At 40.5% G+C, this 22,260-nt stretch overlaps 2 protein-coding genes across 3 annotated transcripts; one reads left to right on the forward strand and one right to left on the reverse strand.

The window, feature by feature from the left end:
- Positions 1-103: 103 nt before the first annotated feature.
- On the reverse strand, positions 104-5,079 carry cdk2ap2 (cyclin dependent kinase 2 associated protein 2). The gene is made up of 5 exons (XM_079615856.1): positions 4,506-5,079; positions 4,086-4,236; positions 3,546-3,637; positions 1,959-2,079; positions 104-327 (listed from the first exon to the last, which is right to left on the reverse strand). The coding sequence occupies exons 2-5, from the start codon at positions 4,138-4,140 to the stop codon at positions 260-262; spliced, it is 336 nt and encodes a 111-aa protein (XP_079471982.1). The 5' UTR covers positions 4,141-4,236; positions 4,506-5,079; the 3' UTR covers positions 104-259.
- Positions 5,080-14,318: 9,239 nt separating this feature from the next.
- lgi2b (leucine-rich repeat LGI family, member 2b) lies at positions 14,319-18,454 on the forward strand. Of its 2 annotated transcripts, XM_079615858.1 has the most exons (9): positions 14,319-14,630; positions 14,698-14,779; positions 14,967-15,038; positions 15,229-15,300; positions 15,486-15,557; positions 15,986-16,057; positions 16,157-16,326; positions 16,808-16,972; positions 17,063-18,454. In XM_079615858.1, exons 3-9 carry the CDS (start codon positions 15,007-15,009, stop codon positions 17,878-17,880), a joined length of 1,401 nt encoding a protein of 466 aa, XP_079471984.1. In that variant the 5' UTR covers positions 14,319-14,630; positions 14,698-14,779; positions 14,967-15,006; the 3' UTR covers positions 17,881-18,454. The 2 variants fall into 2 exon arrangements, with proteins under 2 accessions (XP_079471984.1, XP_079471983.1); XM_079615857.1 differs by having other exon boundaries at positions 14,456-14,779.
- Positions 18,455-22,260: the final 3,806 nt, after the last annotated feature.

A 22,260-nucleotide genomic window follows, 5' to 3' on the forward strand; every position in this document is an offset into this window, starting at 1 on the left:
ATCTGGCAAATTGATTGATTTTTTTTATTTTCTTTTTTTTATTTAAATACAGAATTGCAAAAATTGGGCTTAAAAAAATTCTATGCTAATCGCAGTGACACTACATGAGGTGCACATCTGGGAGATAGCTATGCATGGACAAATGTCGATAAGAAAGATAGAAAGAGATGTTGTAAATAGCTTGGCAAAGAGAAGGAGCATGTCTGTGAGAAACAGAACAATGAGGAGACAAGTACCGGAGGGAGGGTGTGTGTGTGTGTTATGTGCGAGCACTTCGCTCTGTCTCCGCTAGACACTCCCTGACAAGAGCACGTGCGTGGATGATACCTAAAGACAGACAGAAACACATATCAGCCATTTCAAAGGTAAATGTTTTGAAGCATGACAGACCATTGGCTAATGTACCATGCAGCAGATTGTAACCATAGTCTTTTTTTATCCTTGAAAGAATTTTTATTTTATTAAATATCAGGGTTCCAGACTGCAACAATTTTTTGACAATGTTCGAGTTAGAATTTGATGTGGTCACATTTGTACGAGTGCATGGTCATGCACGCAGTTACATTTGCGCGTGGGCAACAGAACGCTGTTTTATCCGTAACTGCTGCAGTCCTTAACTTTTGGTTTTCAAAATTAACAGAATGTATATAATGAACGAGTACATCATGAATTCATTTTCCAAACCGTGTTTTTGTCTTATCCTGAAACACTACAGCACGCCTATAATAAGTGTTTATATTCGGACTATTTTAGGCTGGGGTCGGCTGCACTGCGGAGGAGCACAGTGCCTAAGTGACTCGCCATAGACATTAACAGAGAGAAGTAGCTCCGGCTACTGTGTTCTTCCACAAGACTTGTTTATTAACCGCGCTAGAGAGCAAACGTACACACGCATTGATTGCACACTGATGATGAAACGCGTCAATGGATTATATGCACGAAGCATTCTTTAAAACTTCCATATTAGCCAGCTGGAAAACCTCCAGTGAAATGTCACTTGCTGGTGTGTCAGTATCTTCAATGTCCTGAAGTAATTTAACAGTTTGAAAACGAAAAAGATTAGTGAATACTTTAGTTAAATTTATTGAACAAAACTTGAGTTTTCACAAGTGTGCTGAAATCAGTGAGCTTGTGCTGGCAGCGCTGCACTGACTGACATTGTTTTTCATGAGACTTTTGTGAATGTCTGATACTTCACTTTGACAGTTTATTTTTAAACCTAGTGATTTTATTTTTATTGGTATATATTTATAGTTTTTGATCATCATGTTAAAAATAACATTGAAGTGCTGAAAATTGTGTCCAATTACAGGCATCGCGTTTCTTATTCCAACGTTCACAATCACATTAGCTTCAAGACTTTATTGCAATCAATAAAACTGCTTTATTGGCAAATTAGGTAAGTGTGATAACGGCATTAAAGTATAAATACAACATTAAAAAGTCAACCATAATTGATGGTTTTGTGTGGATGTACAGTGAACAATGTTTGACCGGAAATGCTCGAGCTGGCTTATTGAAAACCAGGAAGTAACTGCATAATTTCTGAATTCCTAATCGACTATAAGTCATATTAAATTGCAAAGATTGAGACAACTATTTATCAGCATGCATTGATTAATCTATGCTGTAGCAACAAAAAAAAAGGTGCGACCAAATCATGTGCTGGTGCGACCAACTTAGAAAGTTGGTAGCACCAGTGCAAAAGTTAGTCTGGAGCCCTGAATATACAAAATTACTACATGTCAGACACTAGATGGGAACTTTTATATGTAATGCAATTTCAATAATTAATTTGAACAAAAGAAACGTTGCAAGTCTGATCCCATGTGAAGAACTGAAAAACCGACAGAACTCTTATCACGACTGCCCTTAGGCTTACATTCCTCTGGGGGGCTAAACGTCACTGACTATTACAAATGTGCTGCATGCACTTTATTCAGAAGGGTGTGGTGTACCTCTCTTCAGTCTCTCCATGGCACTTTTGCTGCCAGCGTAGGTAGGACGGATTTCACGGCTCATCTCCTCAATGACGGAGAGCAGCTCACTATACGTAGATCCCTGGGACACTTTAACTGGCTACAGAAAACAAGACAGGGCTCGACATTAAAGCTTGTCCGGGAAAAGTGTGTGTGTGTGTGGGGGGGTTCAGAAGTAACAAGTGAAAGAGAATTTTACTTGCCAGACCGGACAAGTAGTCTGATTAAAACGTCAATAACAAAAAAAAAAAATTACTTTGGGAATCACCAAAACGCTAGAATGATTTTATTTAATATAGTGGATAATAATGTACTGACTGAAACACGGTTGCACTGTTGAGGCTCGTGCAGCTTCTCAGAGAGAAAAGAAAAAAAAGCACAGCGCACACCCAAAGAAATTTAGTTAAAGGGATAGTTCTTCCGAAATTGAAAATTCTGTCATAATTTACTCACCCTCATGTTGTTCTGAAACCTGTATGAATTTCTTTATTGTGGAACATTATAGAAGATATTTTGAAGTAACCAAACAGTTGTGGGGCCCCATTGACTTCCATAGTATTTTTTCCATACCATGGAAGTCAATGGGGCCCCACAACTGTTTGGTTACAAACATTCTTCAGAATATCTTCCTTTGTGTTCAACAGAAGAAAGAAATTTCATACGGGTTTGGAACAATTTGAGGGCGAGTGAATGATTTTTGGGTTAACTATAACTAGGCTATCCCTTTAACATACTGTGGGGAAAAAAATGGTTGAGTTTTTATATTTATAACGTGATATAGTTAAGCAACAACACAAAATGCTGATCCAGCATTTTGAACAAATCGGTTGAGTCAAAGATTCAATGACCCATTCTTGAACGAATCAGCCGTTTGAACCAATCTTTTGAATTAATGACTCAATGACTCACTCATTAAAACGGTCACCTGCCACCACCTACTGGCTGTTTAGTTCATTTCTTTGTATATTAAAAAAATTTTTTTTTAAAATCTCATAACATAATTTAATGCAGTTGTAATTTTTCAAAGTAAATTATTTAACTTGATTGGTAACAGTCCTATAGTGTCGTATTATTTTAATTGAATTTATTGATCAAATTTAATATTGTATAATAAGATTAAGGGGGAAAATGCCCGCAGGGTAAATATCACAAATATTCAGATTTAAATGTCAAAGCTGATAGAACACTGATTAGAATATTGCTTCAGAATGAATTATATTTACAACACAAAAATCCTATGTTTTACAGACAAGCAACATTTTTACTTGGACACGTTAATGACCGATTTACAAGCACACAACAAGGCTTAATTTCGAGTCCTGCAAGATAGTTGTGAAGAAGTCTTTACTAAAAGGTACATATACACTAAAAGTTTGGAATTTTATTTTCCCTCAAATAAATGCATACCTCTTTTAATAACATAAAAAAAACAATTATTATATTTAACTTTTGACCGGTAGTGTTCATGTATATATATTCCAATTAAAACAGACAAGATCCACTAGGAATAATTTCAAGATTGCAAAAAAAAAGTTAAATCCCACTGTTTTCATAAACTTAACTTACTTGTATAAAGCCCATTGATGGTGGACCAAAGTCACTAAATGCTGGTCTAAAGTTAGAAGAGGAGGCCAGAGATGGAGATGAGCCACATGATCCTAAAACCAGAGAGCAATAGGAAGACCAATCACAAACCATGAAAATGTCAAAAGGCCAATTTCAACCAATGACATCTCGCCACCCAGTGTGAGTATGGAAGGAAGTGAGGAAAGATACAGCCAAGATCGGATGCACTGATGTGATGGCATGGCACACTCACACATATGGGTTAAACAACACTTAGCTTTTAAGCATAAACGCGGTAAGGTGCGGTTAGCAGCACACTATTCCACATTTATGTAATGAGCAAGACAGATGGCTATGGCTCCTTTAACTCCTCCCCCTCTATCCGTGCCTCTGACCTCTTTTACAGTAGGTTCACTGACCCCTTTCCCCGGGATTAAAAACGATGCATTTGAAAACGTGATAGACACAAATTACCCCAGATGCGAGTAAAATGTATGTACAAAAAAATCATGAATGAAGAGAGAGCACAATGAAACTCACCTGGTGGAGTGTGGTTGGAGCCGGTGGGTGCGGGGGCGATCGGCTTGTAACTCATATTTACACCGCCGTCGACTCTAGCCTCGTTTGATGAAAAGTTTCTTCTTATCTTCTGAATGTAATCTTTGGTATCTGAAGCAGGGACGATGCTGACCTAATGTAAACACAAAGAGCAGATATACAGATAAGTATAAGAGGTGGGAGACATGGTAAAGGCTAGCGGACAGAAAAGACGGTCCCCTCTCAACTTAACCGGCTTCAAGCCCTGACTCTATTTAAATCGCCTGCCATTGATATACTTTTCCACTATTTTCTGCTAGGGTAGAACAACGACCACTTTCACATAAGTGCGAACATCTCTGTGTAATAAAGAGTGGAGGATGTCTGTAGTGGTATATGAAAGGTAAATTTAACTATACCCACCTCTTCCGCGAAATCGCTCGACAGCGACACGCGCTAAGTATCCAACAAGCCGACAAATGAAACAAACAACAACCGTAAACACTTCGCGATATGTTGGACAGTTAAAGATGGTTTCTGGTCGCCGGTTTACACTTGTTCGAGGAGGTAAGAGGTGAATATAACACACGGGAATAGTTTCGCTACGCGGAGGTGTCGCTTCTTCTCTCTTCCTGCGCGTGCTAGCCTGCTATGTTATTTTCCCATGATACTCGGCAAAAAGAGTGACTGCGTCATCAGGCACGCGCCTTTGCCCTCTCTTTCTTCCACAATGAAGATAACATTCTGGAATTTTCTTGTTGAGGTGTTTGGAGAGTGTGCTACAGTAAACCGGGGAAGCGTTTGAAAAATGCTTGACCCGTTGTATAATAATTTTGTTGTTGTTGTTATTTTAGAATAAAATAGTCTAATAGAATGGCATAGTTGTTGAGGCTACCTAACTCCACCCACACACCTAATCCTAAACTATAATCTGGCAGGGGGTCAGATTGTGACACAACACCTATGCAAGTACTGCATGTAATGTACAATATGCTACACTGCATTAAACAACGCAATGTGCCATATACATTAAAAAAGTTAGTTGAAATATTACAATACGGTTATTTTAAGGAGATTTATTGAGGCCTACTCTGACAGCTGTTTGAAAGAAACTGTTCTTTATCGATGGATGTTTTAGCTGTTAATGTTCTCCAGCTTCTGTCTGAGGGGAGTAGCTGTTATGTGCTGAGTTAGATGGATCCATGGTCATCTTTTTTATGTGTATTGGTGTGTTAGATTAAGTGTTGGGGCAGGGATCATGTACCCATGATCTTTAAAGCTTAAGTGACAATGTTCTGTTAAAGGACAAGTTTGGTATTTTACACTTAAAGCCCTGTTTTGAGATCGTTTCTGATTAAATAGAACGATTAAGATAGAAATTTGGACATATGCTGCTAGCCCGAGAATTTTCGGTTTCTGTGGTAGCAGCACCGAACTTTAAAATACCGAACTTGTCCTTTAACGTCTTTTCTTTGTCGTACTAAATAGACAATGCCTGAACAATGTTTTAAAACAGACTAAGGTGCTGACTAGTTTCTGAATTTCCTTAGTTGTCTGACTAAGAGCTTTTTTGATGAGGTGGTCTGTCTGTATTGACTTGTCTGCAAATAGGCCTATACCTAGGCATTTGCAGTCTGTTATGGTGACTGATTTTATGGACATTGATGCATTGGGAGTTTGGTCTGCAGGTAAAGCAGTTGAGAACCCTAAAACCTACTTCATAAATTCATAGTAAGTGCCAGATTGCAGAAATCTCTGTCATCCATTTAGGCACCTCCCTATTATATAGTCACATATAGAAAGCACTTACATGGTGAAATCAGATCTGCTTCTAAATGATTAATGATATGCATACTGTCCATTATTTGCTGTAATATTGAAGTTTATTACTGGTTGCCAGAGAAATTGTTGAAACTTATGTTATGCATCATCTAGTTTAATCTGGGAAATAGAGGAAACAAATGAAGATTGAGTTTATCTTAATGTAAAGTAATGACCAATGCCGGTGAAGCTACAAGACACAGAAGCCATTCATTCAAAGAATTGCTGTGTCATTACCACATATTCCACTTTACCCGCCATCGTTTTCATTGCTGAGATCATCTGTGCATTTTCAAACTTGCTCTATGCAGATAAAGCACAATTTTGCTGATATGCCATTGTAACCGGTCTGCAACTGACCGCTGTTACGTTACTGTCTCTGCGTTGTGTAATAGAAGGACCAGGACACTGTTACTGCGGTTCACCAGACCAGGGATGTTTATTAACAGTCGCTCACACCCAACATGGACTTATCACCATCTGTGGATCAACATCAATAAAGATGACAAACTGCTTGTGAAGATCTCATCATTACATCACCTCTCTCCACCGCATGCAATGCAAACTCCATTAACAATCAAAAATAATACACATAACATTGAAAGATGTGAAATACCTGTGGATCAACATCAATAAAGATGACAAACTGCTTGTGAAGATCTCATCATTACATCACCTATATGATACAACACTAGTTTAGTTGATTAATGATTCAAAGCCCTGTTAATGCATATCATACGGCCCACACAATATATCTTCACATTATTGATCCACTCACACATATATCATGCAATAAAACACAATACACAGTCTCTGTACTGTTCACAAAGGGATATCAACTCAATTAACATACTTTACAAACTTAATTCGCTCATAGATTGAAGAGCTCTGAAAAACGCTTACCTCTCTCCACCGCATGCAATGCAAACTGAAGAGAGGCGCGCGCACACTTCAAAATGGCACCACAACAGCGGCAGAAGAAAATATCAAAATAAAAGTCTCTGGAGAATAAATAGCAAAAATCAACATATATTGCTCAGAGAAAAACGGAAATAAATCAGTAATAAAATAATAAGGATTTTAGTGAAAAAGCAACAATACATTAAACTTGTATTGTACTTATTATAACTCGTTACATTCACCCCTTCCGGATTTCACTTAAATCCATACTGAATGATCCAAATAAAATAACAACTGGTACAGGTCTGCAATGAAACAGTCATTAGTTCAACTTGTGAGTTACCCACTAATAGGTCAAGAAAAATCTCAGGGTGATCAAATCTAAGATTATCTTGGAACACTACGGTGCCTTGTACACCATAATATAACCTGACCCTTGTGTTTCACATTTGAAATCAAAATGTCTTCACATCATACAAAATCAAACCACATTAGAATACTCTTCAAAACAAAGAAAGGAATGACCCAGTTCTCTTTTTCAGATTACTTCCTACCCCTTGAAGATAAAAGGGTTTCTGAACCATTGACTCAATTAATCTGTTCACTTTCTTAACGACTCTACCTGCCCGTGTCCTAACACCCTGAACGTCAGTGACTGGAACTTGGGTATCAGTGTCAGTTTGAGAGTCAATAAGAACTTGGGCTTGTGTGTCTGTGTCACAGTCAATGTTGACATCAAGAGATGATGGGCTGGATTGAACTCTACTCTGAGGGAGATCTCTGCTACTACTCTCTTCAATTTGTGACTGGTCACTGGACTCTTTTCCTTTCAAACTGAAATGGTCTGTTCCCACAACTCCCTCATCATCAGAATCGGGAACTACAGGACTTTCAGAGTCTACGTTCACCCATCTTCTGGTTCTCTCCTCCAGATCTGTTGGTTCGAAGTCATCCGCACAGGACTCACTTCTGTCGCTACGTGACTCACACTCTGAATCTTCCGCAGAGAGCAGAATGCTTTCCTCCTCATCAGGCGATTCAACAGGTAGGAAACTAATGTCTAGAAGCAGGTTCCGGTGCACAATCTTCACATTTCCATTCCCATCTTCTAGCTTGTAAATGTGCTTCTGCAGGTTCCTGTCTATTACAGTGTACACGACAGGGTCCCATTTATCCGCTAGTTTCCTCTTGCCTCTTTCTCCTTTATTCGCCACCAACACACGGTCCCCAACATTGAGACATGTCCCTCTGACTTTTTTGTTGTAACCTTTTGCCTGTTTCCTCTGCTCTTTTTCAGAATGTCGCTGCGCAATCTCAGCCGCCTCATGGAGGTATGACATCAACGATTTCAGGTAAGTACCATGATCAACAACCACGGGGTCATGTAGCACCTGTCTGAACATGACATCCACTGGCAGCCTTGGGACACGACCAAACATAAGCTGAAATGGAGCATACCCAGTTGTCTCATGGACTGTAGCGTTGTAGGCAAAAGTCAGCGTTTGTATTTGCTCTGGCCATTTGTGCTTTTCTTTCAGAGGCAGGGTTCGGAGCATACTCCCTAAGGTCCGATTAAACCTCTCTACTCCTCCGTTTCCCATGGGGTGGTACGAAGTGGTGTGAGATTTGGCAACTCCTGATAGTTTCAACAACTCTCTTATAAGGGCACTCTCGAAGTTGGCTCCTTGGTCTGTGTGGATACGGCTCGGGAATCCGTACACACAGAATACACGATCCCACAGCTTCCTTGCGACTTGTTTTGCAGACTGATTTGCACAAGGGAAGGCATGAGCCAACTTCGTGAAATGGTCCGTCACAACGAGCACATCCACAGAGCGTTTTTTCCCATCCTCCGCAGACCAGAAGTCCAGGCATACCAGCTCCATGGGCATAGAGGTCTTAATACTTTCAAGAGGGGCCCGCGCAGATGGTTCGGGAGCCTTGGCTAGGATGCATCTTTGACAGCACTTGATGTATTCACACACATCGTTTCCCATTCCTGGCCAGAAGAAACGTTGGCGGGCTAGATGAATGGTTCTGGCTTGGCCCTGATGACCCGCAAGATCATGTACACCCTTTAAAGCCTGCCCCTTGAGGCTAGAAGGTAAGACCAACTGATACCGCTTCTGTTTACTGTGTGGATCTTGTGTGACTCTGTACATTATTCCATCCTTGAGTTTTAATTTGTCCCAATGCCTGAGAAGAGATAGGGTTCTGTAACTCATGTTGGCCTTCTCTCGCCTCGATGGTTGACGCTTCGAGTTTACAAAGAATGTCACTCTTGAAATTACTGAATCAGCCTCTTGCATTTCACGAATTTCATCCGCAGGGATCGTAGGAAGGGTGTCAATGCCAGCAGGTATTAAATCTGGGTAAGACTGAATTAGCTGCACAGCTCTTGCTTGAGATGTTTCTTCCCACTGATCATGTAAACTTAAACAGGCTTTGATAGTGGCACTGTCAGAGGGTAAGGCAAGACAGGACTGGAAGCAGATCTGAAGATTCTGAGCTCCTTGACGAAAGGCATCTCGAACTCCATCTCCATCAACTGCTTCAGCCTCCACAAGCAAATCATGATATGGCTCCTTCATTAGCCTGCTGCTCACGGTCTTGACAAAAGGGTCTCTACTTAGAGCATCCGCCACCACGTTTTTCTTCCCGGCTATATGCTTCAGTTCAAAGGTGTAAGCTGCCAGTTTGGACACCCAACGTTGCTCACATGCTGCGAGTTTTGCCTTGGACATGATGTACGTGAGCGGATTGTTGTCGGTCCATACGGTGAATGTCTGACCTTTCAACCAATGGCTAAACTTCTCGCACACGCTCCATTTGAGTGCCAGAAACTCGAGCTTATGAACTGGATAGTTCCTCTGTGATTTGCTCAGAGTTTTGCTTGCAAATGCGATTGGACGAGCTCGCTCTTCACCCGCAGGCACTTGGGATAATACAGCCCCCAGTCCGTCCAGTGAGGCATCAATCGCCAAGATCAGAGGCAGAGTAAAGTCAGGGTGGGCTAGAACAGCACTTTGAAGCAGACTCTCTTTAAGACAACATAATGCGCTATCACATTCTGAAGTCCAATCAGTGGGCTTGAGTTTCCTGTAAGTTCCCCTTTGAATGTCTCCCTTGGTGCCTCTTTTCCTCCTCTGCCCACCCGTAAGGGCAAAAAGCGGTTTTGCCAAAGTAGAACATCCAGGAATGAAGTGTTGGTAATATAAGATCATACCAAGAACTGATTTGATCCTCTGCACTGATGGAGTACATTTATCATCTTCCATAAGATCTGCCTTAGTAAGCTTCGAGATGACCTCGACTTTGGCAGGATCTACTGAAACTCCATCCCTGTCGATGATGTGACCCAGGAATTTTACAGAGGATTTCAGAAGATGGCACTTCTTAGGGCTCAGCTTAAGATTGTACTGCCTCAGACGACTGAACACGACCTCCAGTCTTTCCAGCGCTTCCTGCTCATTCGGAGCAAACACCAACAGGTCATCAAGATAACACAACAAGCTGCTGAAGTTTAAGTCTCCGAAGATGCTTACCATCATCCGCATAAAAGAGGCTGGACTGTTGCATAGTCCTTGCGGCATCCTATTATACTCGTGCAGCCCTACAGGAGTCGTGAATGCAGTGTATTTCTTGTCCTCTTCAGCCATGGGGATGTTATAAAACCCTGACGTCAGGTCCATGGTGCTGAAGAGTGTGTTTCCGCCCAGAGCAGCTAAACAGTCAGCCTGGTGTGGTAGTGGGTGTGCATCCTTTATTGTTCTGGCATTTAACCATCGGAAATCTGTGCATAGCCTCAGACTGCCATCCTTCTTCCACACCAGGACTAACGGAGAAGCATACTCACTCACAGACTTCCTAATTATCCCTTGTTCTTCCATCTGGGACAAAACCTGCCGCAACTTTTGGTAGTGTGCAGGCGGCACTCTACGATAAGGGAGTCTGAATGGACGCTCATCCATTAGTCGTATGCGATGAACAAATCCTGTTACTTCTCCACAGTCCAATGCATGCTTAGAAAACACGTCGTTGTATCTCTCTAGCAACTGCACTAACTTCTCCTTTGTCACTTGGCTGACAGAAACCGACTGAATGTCGAGATCAACGAGGCCAACCGTTTCCAATCTCTGTTTGAAATCAGCTGACAATCTAAGGGACTGCTGACTCTCCTCCACGGACACTTCAGCTCGACTCAGCCCCTGGAAAAGTTCAAAATCTTCCATGGCAACACATGGGAACACATCTGCTAATTTGCGATTCCTCTTAAGGGTGACTGGCTTGTCAGAGAAGTTAGTGACTTTTACAGGAACCCAGCGATCACCCCATAATGGCGTGACCACCCGCCCGACCATAATGTCTCTTGACACAGACCTTGAATTTGTAGGTTCCACTACCACTGTACTCCCGGGTGACATAGGGGCATTCTTTGGCAGCTTTCCCCAGACAAGATGTTCCTGCCTGGGTAAGAGAGTGACACACTGCTGTAGCTTGATTGTTCCCACCTTGTCTGGCAGCTCTGAACCCTTCCACCGACATGTGTTGGCCATTACATCCAGGAACTGTTCACATCCCGCCAGCGGCTCCACTGTATGATTAGAAACAAGTCTCCAAAAGTCACTGGTACCTTTCATGCGATGCGCAAGGAATTTTATGACATTCGTACCGATGATCAGATCATCCCGCTGGCCGGGTACTACGAGAATAGGCACTAGACAGCTCTCTCCATAAACTTTCAATTGGACCTCATACATGCATTTTGGTTTTGTAACCTTGCCACCACATCCTACTAAGATGACTTCCTCATGAAGTGGTGTAGGTGAAGGCAGTACATTCTCACTTAACATCCTCTTTTCCACTTTGTCACTAAAAGTGCAGGCCATGGAGCCTGTATCAAGCATTCCTTTTATTGAAAACACTTCATTAATACTGACTGGTGCATAGAACAAATCGTCGAATGCCTCAACTGCCTGGACATTTTGTGCTATCACCTTAGTCCCAGTGGGAGCCTGTGCGCATGCATTCTCATAAAAGTGGTGAAGATCAACACTCTCTAGGGGTTCTTCACTTATGCTCACGCATCCCCCTTCCAAACGTGAGCGATCTAGTTTAAACCTAATGGACCCCGGAATTGTGCTGGACCAGGTCTGGACCTGTCACTTGTACAATCCCTCTTACTGTGTCCAGGCTGAAAGCATGCAAAACACAGATGTTCTCGTCGACAATGTGTTACAGTAGAGTGATCATGAGATTGGCATACTCTACAGAGCTTGCTTTGGGGCTGGCGGGATGGCATTTGGACATTTTGAGAGAGTGCACGATCAAGGAGATTGATCAGAGTTCTCATACAATTGTCATCCTGTACAGTGTGTGCTTTACTGGCTCTGCTGCACTCACCTAGCTCTGAAGAGTCAACATCCTGTTCATCGTCATTGAATGTCTGAACGTGAGTGGTGACATGCCTTGTAGCAGGGTGACGCTTTGGCTTGGCTGACATCTGCTCTTTTAACTCTGTGTGGTACCGGTCAAGCTGTTCTTGGACTTCCTGTGCGGTCCACTTTTCTGGAGCTTTAAGACGGAAAACTGCAGCAAGAGTGGAATCAGGGCAGTATTTCACGAACATCATTGCAGCTTCTTGGCATGGATCTTCCATTCGTCGCCCAAGTCTCTTTAAAGCTTCTTCTGCAAGATCCACTGCTTTGTTCAAACGCACCCAGTACTCGACAGGATCCTCCCCTGCTAATGGAACAGTTCCATAGAAATCAGCCAAGGGCATACATGAGTAATTAACATCGCTAAAATGTTGTTTCAGGATGTCGATGATAACCTTTGGGTTTTCAACTGGGTTCAAAGCTGAATTACAGCGAAGAGTGACTTTGACGACATCTTTAGCTTTGCCCATCAATCTGCTTAGAATCTCTTGATGCTGCTCTGCTAATGGTATTCCTCTCTTTCTCAGATATGTGTCCATCAGCTCCTCCCACTCACGCACACCAAGCTTGTCTGATGCATCACCACGGTAGACTGGGGGCTCTTTTGCTTCGCTTTGCATAACCAATCTCACTCCAGTCAAGTTAAGTGAAGGGATGTCTGAGAATGTCTTACTGGTACCTAACCTCTGTGTCTGTGCACCCTTATTCTCTCCTCCACCATAACTAGCCTCTTTTTGAGATGCTAACATGGTTTGCCCCACTTGTTGAGCAATATGTGCTATCAAATCTTGCCAATTTGGATCTGCTATGTCTGGAACAGCTAAGGGTACAGTATCATGATCAGTCACACGTGTGGAGCTTAACACAGGAGGTGTTCTGTTCACATTACGCTGTCTCACAATTGGGGTTTCACTAAGAAATCTTCCCCTCCCAAGACCTAATCCCGTAATTGTCTCGTAAGCATCAACTTCATCATCTTTTAAACTAAATGCCATGTTAACACTTTAAGATTAATTTTCAAACAGAATAAGCAATTGAAAAATATCAGAAAACGTGAGAAAAATAAATCACTTAAATGGGAAAATGCATAATTTGGTTTAAGAAATATCAAATGTCCGTTTGTATTCTCACAGTTCTTTTATCAACAAAACTGAACCTCAATGCAGCGTCCCTCGGCGACCCAACTGACGTTGATCCTGAAGCAAATCTTCTGATCCGGGTCACGGCACCAATGTAACCGGTCTGCAACTGACCGCTGTTACGTTACTGTCTCTGCGTTGTGTAATAGAAGGACCAGGACACTGTTACTGCGGTTCACCAGACCAGGGATGTTTATTAACAGTCGCTCACACCCAACATGGACTTATCACCATCTGTGGATCAACATCAATAAAGATGACAAACTGCTTGTGAAGATCTCATCATTACATCACCTCTCTCCACCGCATGCAATGCAAACTCCATTAACAATCAAAAATAATACACATAACATTGAAAGATGTGAAATACCTGTGGATCAACATCAATAAAGATGACAAACTGCTTGTGAAGATCTCATCATTACATCACCTATATGATACAACACTAGTTTAGTTGATTAATGATTCAAAGCCCTGTTAATGCATATCATACGGCCCACACAATATATCTTCACATTATTGATCCACTCACACATATATCATGCAATAAAACACAATACACAGTCTCTGTACTGTTCACAAAGGGATATCAACTCAATTAACATACTTTACAAACTTAATTCGCTCATAGATTGAAGAGCTCTGAAAAACGCTTACCTCTCTCCACCGCATGCAATGCAAACTGAAGAGAGGCGCGCGCACACTTCAAAATGGCACCACAACAGCGGCAGAAGAAAATATCAAAATAAAAGTCTCTGGAGAATAAATAGCAAAAATCAACATATATTGCTCAGAGAAAAACGGAAATAAATCAGTAATAAAATAATAAGGATTTTAGTGAAAAAGCAACAATACATTAAACTTGTATTGTACTTATTATAACTCGTTACACCATTTAACTTAGGCCTATATAAGTTAATAGCGTAGCAAGGAAAAACAGGAAGTGGTGTGATAAAAAAAGTGCAATAATTATCACATTTTAAAATCATCTTGGCAAGGACAAACAAACAGTAGTGGTATGATCTAATGGTTAATTTACAGGCTACTTTTAGTTGTTTTATTGAATTTGTGAGGCCTGCTCCTCCAATGGGACAGTCTAAAGCACAACTGCATCAGAGCTGCTGATTCTGGAGTCAGTCCTTCGTGCTGCAGTTCACTGTGCGGGACAGGGGAGCGTTTGGATTTCGTCTCCTCACACAGCCATGGATCTTACAAACGATACATTTTCTTCCACCCGGAAGTGTCTTTTGGTAACGATACTATTAATTTGTTCATTTCAACTCGTTAGATCAAAGCGAATAATCAAATGTCCTTCAGGATGCACTTGCACGACAGATTCAGTCATTTGTGTCGGTTCTTCTCTCATCCCCCGGACTATACCGAGTGACATCAACTCTCTGTAAGTGCAATATTATGTTCTCGTAACAATTTTGCGAGCGAAAATCCTTATAATTATACAGTATCAAACATAAAGATGGTGCGACATCCAAGCCTATAAAATATTTGTGTTTTCGAAACTGAACGCGCGCGTAGTGTACAAAAAAATCAAAGTGCAATATTTATTAATTTATTATTATTATTTTTAGGAGTATTGTTAATTGCAGTTTCCCAGACATCAAGGAGGCTATGTTCTCGCTCATGCCCTCACTGCAGTTAATGTAAGTGACTGCTGCACCACTTTATTCAATTTACCTGTTAATCTGCATTAGAAAACACTATAGGCTATTCAATTCAAGGCATGCTTTGTTATGTTGGAAGATTTAGGTAATTTCTGTACTATGGGACGGGTATTAATTGTGATAGTTTATGTAGGCCATTTCCTGGTATCTTTTTTCTCTCTCTTCTCAGTCTCCTTAGTTCTAATTCATTTTCTGAAATAAAGGAGGATGCATTCTCAGGGCTTCCTCATCTTGAGTATTTGTAAGTATTTGGACAGCTTTTCTGCAGTTACGTTTATGACAAAAAGTGATCACTTCTTTACATCATATACTGCTGACTAACTAAGATCCACATATTTGTTGGATATCTGGATCATTATCCCTGCAGTGTGATTGACTGAAATTCTTGGCGATGTATATTTTGTCTCATTTTGTTTCTCCAAACAGATTTATTGAGGGCAACAAAATTGAAGAGATAAACAAATATGCCTTCAGAGGACTTCGGGATGTTACACATCTGTGAGTATAACATGCAGCAAGGAAAGGCTAAGACATCGCACAATGCATATTAATTTAGATTTATGGTTGGCATCATATAATATTTAATTAAGTAGGTCATATATTTTTTGTTTAATATTTTATTTTCACTACATAATGTGATACCGAATGCACATGCATATTCCTAATCTAGTTGTATAATAAACATGACATTGTGTACTACGAATGTTGGCTCTTCGATGAATACTTTGTTCCTCTTTTGTAAGTCACTTTGGATAAAAGTGTCTGATAAATGTAAATTATACACTGCTGACTGCTATTGTCTTGAGTATTATTAATTATAAGGTACATTGGTGCTTAAAAATCCTGATTTATCTTACATACATAAGTATAAACTATAAATATTTGTTTTGCCTGTGTGTATTGATTCATTTCCTCTGTTTTTACAGATCATTAGCAAACAACAATATAAAAGCATTGCCCAGAGGTCTTTTTTCTGATCTGCGCTCTTTGATTGAACTGTGAGTTCTTCAGTTCACTATTTGCAAATGTGCACATGTAATCAACCACTTTTACCAAGCAGATAACTTGTGTATTTATATTTCATGTCTAATAAACAGAGACCTGCGAGGGAACATGTTCCAGTGCGACTGTGAGTCCATGTGGCTGATGCTGTGGTTGAAGCGATCCAATGCCACAATCTCAGATGTTTACTGTGCCAGTCCACCTCCCATGAAGGGTGTCCTGTTAAAGGATGTCCCAGAAAAACACAGCAAGTGTGTCTCCACAGGTAACTCAATTTATGTTGCTCAGATTTCTTTCTGTTGAATTTTTAATAAATGCTGTGAAAAGGAAGTTGTGATATTCTTTTCTTCCATATTTGTTTCTCAAACAAGAACAAATTCAGGGCGGGACTTGATTTTGTCAATCAGGAATTTATTTGATTGTTGGACTGTTGTGGTTTGCCATTGCTGTGATGTCATGTGAGTGACAGGTGTCCCGCAATCTCGCCAGTAAACATGTCATCAGAGAAGAGTCTCTGCGAGAGGAATTTATTTTGATTAAAGATTGCGAAGCCACATGTATTTTTTATTTTTTATGATAATGTGAACAGATAAATCATTCATAATAAATGCTGCAATATTACTTAAAAAAACAATAATTTTCCATTTTAATTTCATGGTGACTTTAAAGAAAATTGTATTTGTTCACACTTGTTTAATGACAATGAATGAATGTGCTACACTATGTATTGTTTCTTTTCCCTTCAGATTTTGTTCAGCATCAGATAGTGAATACTCAATCCATGTCAGCAGACATCTTCTTTCACAAAGATGATATATATGTTGCTATGGCCGTTCCAAATTCAGACAGCTGCATAATCATGGAATGGGATCACATTGAGACAAATTTCAGGCCTTTTGATGAAATCACAGGTTTGACATTGTTAACTCCATAATCATTTGTCATATCTATGAAAGAGTATAGAAGTTTATTTTTATTTTTATTAATAAATTATATTTCAGGACGGTCTGTTGTTGGGTGCAGGTCTGTTCTGATCAACGAGCAGGCACTTGTCATTGTCTCCCAGCTCTTCGATGGCTCCCTTGTCTACAAATACGACCAAGCACAGAATAAGTTCACCAAGTTTCAAGCAGTTGAAATGCTTAATGTGTCCAAGCCAAATGACATTGAAGTCTTCCAGATTGGAGATGACTGGTTCTTCCTTATGGTGGACAGTTCCAAAGCTGGAATGACAACTCTGTTCAAATGGAACGAAACCGGTTTCTACCCATATCAGTTCCTTCATGAGTGGTTTCGTGATACCGATGCAGAGTTTATTGATTTAGATGGCAAATCTGTTCTCATACTAGTGAGCCGCTCCCAGGTTCCTGTTATCTACCAATGGAACAAGAGCACCCAAAAGTTTGTTCTACATGATGAGATAGCAAGTATGGACGACATTGTCAGCGTGAAGGCCTTTAGAATTAAGGACGTTCTCTACCTTGCCCTCGCCTGCTACATCGGTGACTCAAAAGTCATGAAGTGGACCGGCAAACACTTTGAAGAAGCACAGGGCTTCCCTTCACGTGGCGCCACGGTATTACAGCCCATCAAGTTCAAAGACCAGCACTATTTGATTCTGAGCAGTGATTATTCTTTCTCCCAGATCTTCAGATGGGATGAGGAGAACCAGAGTTTTATCAAGTTCAGGGATGTGTATGTTCAATGGCCACGCTCATTCACAGCACTGTCAACAGACCAGCGTGATTTTGTGCTGGCCACCAGTTTCAAAGGCAAAACCAAGGTTTTTGAACATATTTCAGTGGATTATAGCAAATGATGCATGTGCTGTTATTTGCTCCATCTGGTCAGATGCTAAAACAAAACTCTATTCCTCAATATATGCATACATTTAACCTTGATATTTATGAATGTAATGTTTCATCAACAAAAAGGCTGACACCCAGTGCACATCTCTAGTCTAGCAAAAACTATTTATGCAACATTTTTGTATTAAAGTTTCAATAAATAATGCACTGCAGCTTAACTTATTCAGATGAATGTTTGCTCATATCAGGGCCCTTTTAAATAATTAAATTGTGAAAATATTAGGTTCACCAAAGGTAGGGACTCAGACTTCAATCCAAAAGACTGTGGACTTAAGCTTGTCAGCTTCAAGCTAATTTAACCTAATGAGCTGGTTTGACTGTATGCAAGCATGTTATTGGTGCTGACTAGAGCTATTATTCAGTAGAGACCCTCAATGTTATTGCCTTTGATGAATGAAAGCCTTAGATTTATTTATTTTACAGAATCTTTTTGTCAGTTTTATAACTGTAGCTGGCCGAGCAATATACTGAATGTAATTTGAAAATATATTAATGATAATAAATAAAAAACAGCATCTTCTATTGATCTGCTCACTCATTCTTGTTGGTTCTCATTCACATGGATGCATTTTCAGTTTCTCACAAAGAAGCCAACTGCACAAATGGTTTAGCAGCTTGTTATGAATGCATCACTGTTCCATACTCTCAATATAAACACAGAACATAATAAGAAATAAGCACATTAAAATGGCCATTCCAGATGACACTTTACTCCTTGACAGTGAGAAACTGCTTGTGTTCACAAGGATCACTTTACCAGCCAGTCAGCAGCATCATTCTTTGTGACAGAGCACTTAGGTGTGATAAATAAGACTGCATCAGCAGAATGTCACAGATGTAAGCACAGAAATGACATGTAATGTAAGTTAGAGGCCTATATCTATAGCCTATATGATATTGTGTGCTGTGCATTATGTGCACATTATTATTATATATTGGCGTATATACAGTATATAGAGAGAAAGCCTATAGGTTAACCTTAAAGGGTTAGTTCACTTTTAAAAAAACAATTGCTGAAAAGAAATTGCAGAATGGACTGTGTAGAAATATGGTTGAGAAAGAAGGGTCTTATCTAGCGAAACGATCGGTCATTTTATAAAACAATTTTTTTTATATATAGGCCTACTTTTTAACCACAATTGTTCGTCCTGTGCTGGTCTGCGACGCACCACGTTTTACGCCATCACGTTGGAAAGGTCACGAAAAAAAAATTAACAGATGTTGGACGATTTTGAAGTTGGAGGAGAAAATGAGATGGAGATTTTCGCCCTTCCCTACTTTTTTTGAACCAGAGTACACAGGCAAATAACTTAGATGACGAGAACGTGACCTTTCCAACGTGAAGACGTAATGTGTGGCGCACTGCAGACCAGCACAAGACGAACAATTGTGGTTAAAAAGTATATAAATTGTTTAGTTTTTTTTTTAAATGATGATTGTTTCGCTTTGAACCTTGAGGCTTTTGAACCTTCAAACCGTTGGTTGCCATTGAAGTCCATTATGTGTAGAAAAAGCCTGGAATGTTTTCCTCAAAAACCTTAATTTATTTTCGACTGAAAATAGAAAGACATGGATATCTTAGATGACATCGGGGTGAGTAAATTATCAGCAATTTTTTTTTTAAAAGTGAACTAATCCTGTAATATAAGTGTTAATCTTAAAGGGATAGTTCACCCAAAAATGAAAATACTGTCACTACTCGCCTTCATGTCGTTCCAACCCCGTAAGACGTAGGCTACGTTCATCTTCGGAAAACAAATGAAGATCTTTTTGATGAAATCTGAGAGCTTTCTGTCCCTCCATTGACAACTATGCACCTTGATGCTTCAAATAGTTAATAAAGAGATTGTAAAACTAGGCTAATCCTTATGAATTGGGCGGTTTAGTCCAATTTTTCTAAAGAGACTCGATCGCTTTATGGACAGATTTAATTTAGTGTTGTTGTATTCACATATAAACATTGATCAGCAAACATAAACAGAAGCTCAACCGAACCTGCTTGACACACAAGAACAAACCTCTTGCAGAAGCTCAAATGTGACCCTTCGCAGGGAGCTTGATTGACAGGTGATCTGACCAATCATACTTCGCCATCCGCCATTTTGTCCGACAAAGCAGTCAGGAGAGTTAGTAGACTAACATGGGAGGATTTAAACTTGAAAAACGGATTGTACTGACGCCTTTCCGCGGTTAAAACAACATTCCTTCTTATGTTCATTTATGTTTATTTGATGCTATAAATTAACTAGAAAGAAGAGATGATCGGTTCACGAGAAGCTTTAACGGAGGCTCTACAGCGATCTGTCAGACACATTAAAGAGCCACAAAACGGTATTTATTGTTTAAATTTCTTTTAAAAAATGACCAAATTTGAAAGGTGAGACTTTGTTTGATATGTTTAATATCAAAAGTAACCGAAAAGTAACCTGGTCTGTCCTGTCTGTCAGCGTGTTGTCAGTCTCCTCTCTGCTCCGCAATGTATTTTTCACATAAGAGATTTTCCACTGCGTGAGAACCTATTTTTTTACAGTCTATGGTGAGAACATGGTGTGGCGTGAGAGCGGCGTAGCTTGTCGGGCATAACCGCCTTTCCACTGCACACGACAAACGACAGCCGTCGGACCGGAAGTCGTTCATTTCCAATAGAGAGCCTAAGTCCCGCCCCTCCGCTTCCGGCTCATGGGACCTTATTTCGGACTGTGTACGTCACCGTTGCTCGTATGTGTGCAGTCTGGTACAAAACACTCAGGGGCATGACGGCGTAACGTTACGATTATAACATAAGACTATAGAAAAAATGACAGACGTTAGCTTCAGTAAAGTTAGCTTCATTCATTGAGTGAAAAGGTATGACGTCACATGTGCGCCTTTTCGGTTTGTAGTCTTTGTAATTACGTATTTTCACAGTCTTATACCTCAACAGTTTTCCATCAAACTGCTACTTTCTTGACTTTAAAATGTATATTTTAAATTGACAAACACCATATGTGTAATTCAGGGCACAATTCAAACGAGCCATTGACCACCATACAATATTTTTCCGAATTAAGGCCCCATGGTTGTCAACCGGAAGGGGAGGGACTTAGGCTCATGGAGAGTCGTACGGGAGCTGCGGGGAGTTCCGATCGTTCCGAATTCGGATCCGATTTGAGCTTTGGATCCGTTGAAATATCTGAACTTCTGCGGCTAGACTGTATGCGACTGGTCGACCGGATGTGATGTATTCTGATCAAGAATACTATGTCAGAACCATAGACAGTATATAAGATGGACACAGCGACCCCATAGACTTCAACGGAGAAAAGTGAAGCCCATTTGAAGCACTCACTTCCTGATCGCCAGGCGAACTGCGCAGGCTCAAACTGAGCTTGAACACGTGAGCAACGTGTCTGACAGCTGTCAGTCTTCTAGTAGCTGTGCGGAGAGAAATCTGAATCATTCCCTTCCGAATCTCGCAGAGACGGAGAGCGTGAGTATTAGCTGTCCACGAGCTAGCAGCGGGAGCAACTTTATCACTCTCTGTGGGCTACTCCCTTCACTTCATCGGACTTAATGCCTCCACGTTCCCCCGATTGCCTGCGAGCGTCTACGCCGGTCTATACGGTAATTTCTCTACGGTGCGACAGAGAGTCGCGTAAGTTATGACGCAATCGTTAGCCTATTTTTTACAAAAACGGCTTCTACGGGGCCATAACGTAAGGTACAAGGTATGGAGCCTTTTATACATTGTCGAGTTTCTTTAGAAATAAATAATGGACAAATGAAGTCTTTGGACGCCTCAGATGTAAAGTTATTCGCTGTCAAAGTGACGCAAAAATGAATGGGAGTCAATGGAATGCTAACAGCAGGTGAAGTTCTGCTACAATGGCGGCGCCCGCGGAGGCTTCAGTTTCCGGCGGATGGATTACCCCCTTGGTCAGAACTATGAGCGCGAGGCTAGAATTATTATTTTCTTTTACTGTCTATGAGAATTACCAATATGTTAATTCTTTAATGTTATTCTTTAAACGCTATTTCTGTGAAATGTCGGTTATTAACAATTATGTCAGAAAAAAATATTTTATTAATAAATCAATATATATTTATATTGTAGCTCTATAAAATCTACTATGTTTTTATTTTAGATGTATTGAGTGTAATTTGTTTTGTGTGGATATATTCATGCTTGCACTACATTCATTAAAATCGTGAATAGCCGAAGGTAACGGTTGCTTCACGACCCAATTTCAAAGTTCCGTGCGACTGACACTAGGGGGCGAAATGCGACAATCGTATGCGAATGTCGTGTGCAGTGGTAAAGTTGTGTATGATGTCAGCGGAAGGACAGAAAG

The sequence above is a fragment of the Phoxinus phoxinus genome, assembly GCF_949152265.1.
Source record: "Phoxinus phoxinus genome assembly, chromosome: 6".
In the NCBI taxonomy this organism is placed as follows: Eukaryota; Metazoa; Chordata; class Actinopteri; order Cypriniformes; family Leuciscidae; genus Phoxinus; species Phoxinus phoxinus.

Bases quoted from the DNA above. Each gene is read 5' to 3' on its own strand.
- cdk2ap2 (XM_079615856.1), bottom strand. From the start codon at position 4,140: ATGAGTTACAAGCCGATCGCCCCCGCACCCACCGGCTCCAACCACACT. The intron at 2,080-3,545 runs GTAAGTTAAGTT...TGTTTTCTGTAG, and splicing joins CATCAATGGGCTTTATACAA to CCAGTTAAAGTGTCCCAGGG. The intron at 328-1,958 runs GTACACCACACC...GTCTGTCTTTAG, and splicing joins CATGGAGAGACTGAAGAGAG to GTATCATCCACGCACGTGCT.
- lgi2b (XM_079615857.1), top strand. From the start codon at position 14,583: ATGGATCTTACAAACGATACATTTTCTTCCACCCGGAAGTGTCTTTTG. The intron at 15,039-15,228 runs GTAAGTGACTGC...CTCTCTTCTCAG, and splicing joins ATGCCCTCACTGCAGTTAAT to TCTCCTTAGTTCTAATTCAT. The intron at 15,558-15,985 runs GTGAGTATAACA...CTGTTTTTACAG, and splicing joins CTTCGGGATGTTACACATCT to ATCATTAGCAAACAACAATA.